The sequence below is a fragment of the Colobus angolensis genome, unplaced genomic scaffold, assembly GCF_000951035.1.
Source record: "Colobus angolensis palliatus isolate OR3802 unplaced genomic scaffold, Cang.pa_1.0 Scaffold49, whole genome shotgun sequence".
In the NCBI taxonomy this organism is placed as follows: domain Eukaryota; kingdom Metazoa; phylum Chordata; class Mammalia; order Primates; family Cercopithecidae; genus Colobus; species Colobus angolensis.
Genome location: NW_012118376.1, coordinates 9,145,940 through 9,149,409, shown reverse-complemented (window position 1 = coordinate 9,149,409; position 3,470 = coordinate 9,145,940). Strand labels below are relative to the sequence as shown.

Below are 3,470 nucleotides of genomic sequence, written 5' to 3'. Positions count from 1 at the left end.
GCTCACTGCAAGCTCCACTTCCCGGAGTTCACACCATTCTCCTGCCTCAGCCTCCTGAGTAGCTGGGACTACAGGCACTCGCCACCAAGCCTGGCTATTTTTGTTTTTAGTATTTTTAGTAGAGACGGGGTTTCACCGTGTTAGCCAGGATGGTCTTGATCTCGTGACCTCGTGATCTGCCTGCCTCGGCCTCCCAAAGTGCTGGATTACAGGCGTGAGCCACCGTGCCCGGCCCCGGCCCCCTCATTTTATAATGGATAAAGAGCTAAGTTGCTAAGTGACCTGGCCATAGTTACATTTTTTTTCAAGGTTGGCTGCTGATAACGGATAGAGTATTAAAACATGGGTTTTGGCCCAGGTGCAGTGACTCACTTCTGTATTCCCAGCACTTTGGGAGGCCGAGGCAAGCAGATATCTCAAGCCCAGGAGTTCTAGACCAGCCTGGGCAATATAGTGAAAACTCATACAGAAATTAGCTGGGTGTGGTGGTGCATACCTGTAGTCCCAGCTGCTCAGGAGGCTGAGGTCGGGGAATCACCTGAACCCAGGAGGCGGGGGTTGCAGTGAGCTGAGACCTCACCGCTGCACTCTAGCCTAAGTGACAGAGTGAAACCCTGTCTCAAAAACAAAAAAGAAGAAAATAGGTCTTTTGGCTTTAAGTTCAGTATTCTTTGTGCTACAATGTTGTTGTGGGGAAAAAATATAGTTATAGTGATTGTCTTGGATTAGCTCATACAATGCCAAAATACAACTAGAAAAGTAATGTTTCTTGTAGCTCTGAAATTCAAGGTACAAAATACAGTTTATGAAATAGTGGGAACATTCAGCTTTTAGAACAAAGCTGATAATTTAGCTAGGTAGATGCTAGCTGTTTACCTAAATAGCTAGGTAGCTATTTAGATAACTAGTTAAAAATATATAATTTATGGCCGGGTGCGGTGGCTCAAGCCTGTAATCCCAGCACTTTGGGAGGCCAAGACGGGCGGATCACAAGGTCAGGAGTTCGAGACCAGCCTGACCAACATGGTGAAACCCTGTCTCTACTAAAAATACAAAAATTAGCTGGGCATGGTGGCACATGTCTGTAATCCCAGCTACTCAGGAGGCTGAGGCAGGAGAATTGCTCGAACCTGGGAAGTGGAGGTTGCAGTAAGCTGAGATCACGTCACTGCACTCCAGCCTGGACAACAAAGCGAGACTCCATCTCAAAAAAAAAAAAAATGTGTTTTTAAGGTTTGAGATTTCAGAATTACTCACATTTTGCTTTGCCTTTTTATATAGGTATAAATAGAACAGCCTTAAGAGAGATAAAATTATTACAGGAGCTAAGTCATCCAAATATAATTGGTGTGAGTATGATCAAAACTGTTACTGGGATTTGGGACTCTGCCTTTTCTTAATATAATGGATGTTGATTAAAGGCTCAGCAAGATGACTTGTTCTAGATGAGCCTTACAGAAGCTTAAAGGAAATACATTTCCTATCCCAGTTGTTTTCGTAGGCATTGTCTTTAAAACTATACCACTGATTAAATAAATGAAATATTGACATGTAGGCTAATTTTGTCAAAAATAATTTTGAAGTCTAGGGAGCTCTAGCATATAGTGGCTGAGAGTGTGAACCTGAATTCAAAACCTTTCTTTCTGCCTGTGTGAGACCTTGAGTATGTTTACTCACAACTCCCCGGAGTCCCTGCCTCATAGGGTAGTTGTGAGACTAGCCAATTTTATCTGGAATAGTGCCTGCCATAGAAAATGTATTCATTCATTCATTGATAGCCGCTGTTATTTACAGGATTTCTTAAGAATCATGTTTGGGACTTTTCTTTTAAATTGGAGACTGGAATGAGGTTTTCACTGGTTAATTTCTTAATTATAACTCCAAATATTATGGAAAGAGGTTGGGTATTTTTTTAAGTAAAATTTAATATTTTTGTGCTTCAAAATACTAATTCCTTTAGTACTGTCCAAAAAAGGAAAATGTCAAATTTAATCAAATGATTTAAGCTTTATAGGGAATTACCAACAGTTTAAATGCTTTTCAAATTTTAAAAAATTGCCTCAGTTGCTATCATACTGTCAGGTATTAAATAGTGAATCACATTTTAATTTTTTTACTTTGCAGCTCCTTGATGCTTTTGGACATAAATCTAATATTAGCCTTGTCTTTGATTTTATGGAAACTGATCTAGAGGTAAGATTAAGATTCCTGGAGAAATTCCTTTGTCCCAGTTTATCAAACAAGAACCTAAATATTTGTTTTCTATGTAAGAAGATACTGCTAGTAAAAGGAAAAAAAAAGCTTAATTTTGTTGAAATTTGGATATACTCTGAGTCAAAAGGATCTCTTAAGTTATTTTCTTCTAATCATTTAATGATATTCCCAGTGTTACATACAAAGATTTGGATTTCATTGGCCTTTCTGCCTTCCAAGTTCCCATAGCTAGTTGACATCATTTTTGGAGAAATGAGCATTAGACCTGTAAGATTTTTTTTTTTTTTTTTTTTTTTTTGAGATGGAGTCTCACTCCATCCTGGAGTGCAATGGCATGATCTCAGCTCGCTGCAGCCTTCACCTCCTGGGTTCAAGTGATTCTCTCACTTCAGCCTCCCAAGTAGCTAGGATTACAGGTGCCAGCATGCCTGGCTAATTTTTATATTTTAAGTAGAGATGGGGTTTCACCATGTTGGCCAGGCTAGTCTTGAACTCCTGACCTCAAGTGATCCGCCCTCCTCAGCCTCCCAAAGTGCTAGGATTACAGGCATGAGTCACCATGCCCAGCCAAGGTATAAGAATTTTAAGTTTATTTCCGGACAGGTGCAGTGACTCATGCCTGTACTCTGAGCACTTTGAGAGGCCAAGGCAAGAGGATTGCTTAAGCCCAGGAGTTCAAGACCAGCCTGGACCACATAGTGAGATCCTGTCTCTACTTTAAAAATTATATTAAAAAATAAAGAAACTTATTTCCATGTAACCAGAGTAATGTCATTCTTTTGAAAGCCAAGTTTGTTTTGGTTTTTATTTTTTGTTTTTGAGACAGAGTTTCGCTCTGTTACCCAGGCTGGAGTGCAGTGGCGTGATCTCAACTCACTGCAACCTCTGCCTCCCAGGTTCAAGCAATTCAGCTGCCTCAGCCTCCCGAGTAGCTGGGGTTACAGGTGCCTGCCACCATGCCTGGATAATTTTTGTATTTTTAATAGAGACAGGGTTTCGCCATGTTGACCAGGCTGGTCTTGAACTCCTGACCTCAGGTGATCTGCCTGCCTCAGCCTCCCAAAGTGCTGGGATTACAGGCGTGAGCCACCTCGCATGACTGGAACAGCTGGAATTCTTTTTTCTTTCTTTCTTTCTTTTTTGGGGGACGGAGTCTCGCTCTGTTGCCATGGCACGATCTCAGCTCACTGCCATCTCCACCTCCTGGGTTCAAGCGATTCTTCTGCCTCAGCCTCCCGAGTAGCTGGGATTACAGG

General features: G+C 41.5%; 1 protein-coding gene across 1 annotated transcript in view; it reads left to right on the top strand.

Moving 5' to 3' along the window:
• CDK7 (cyclin-dependent kinase 7) overlaps positions 1–3,470 on the top strand; it is a 58,867-nt gene that overhangs the window by 19,931 nt on the left and 35,466 nt on the right. Inside the window, exons 4-5 of the mRNA XM_011959366.1 lie at positions 1,282–1,349; positions 2,125–2,385. Of these exons, the coding sequence (XP_011814756.1) occupies positions 1,282–1,349; positions 2,125–2,385 (329 nt within the window). The remainder of the gene's footprint in view (positions 1–1,281; positions 1,350–2,124; positions 2,386–3,470) is intronic.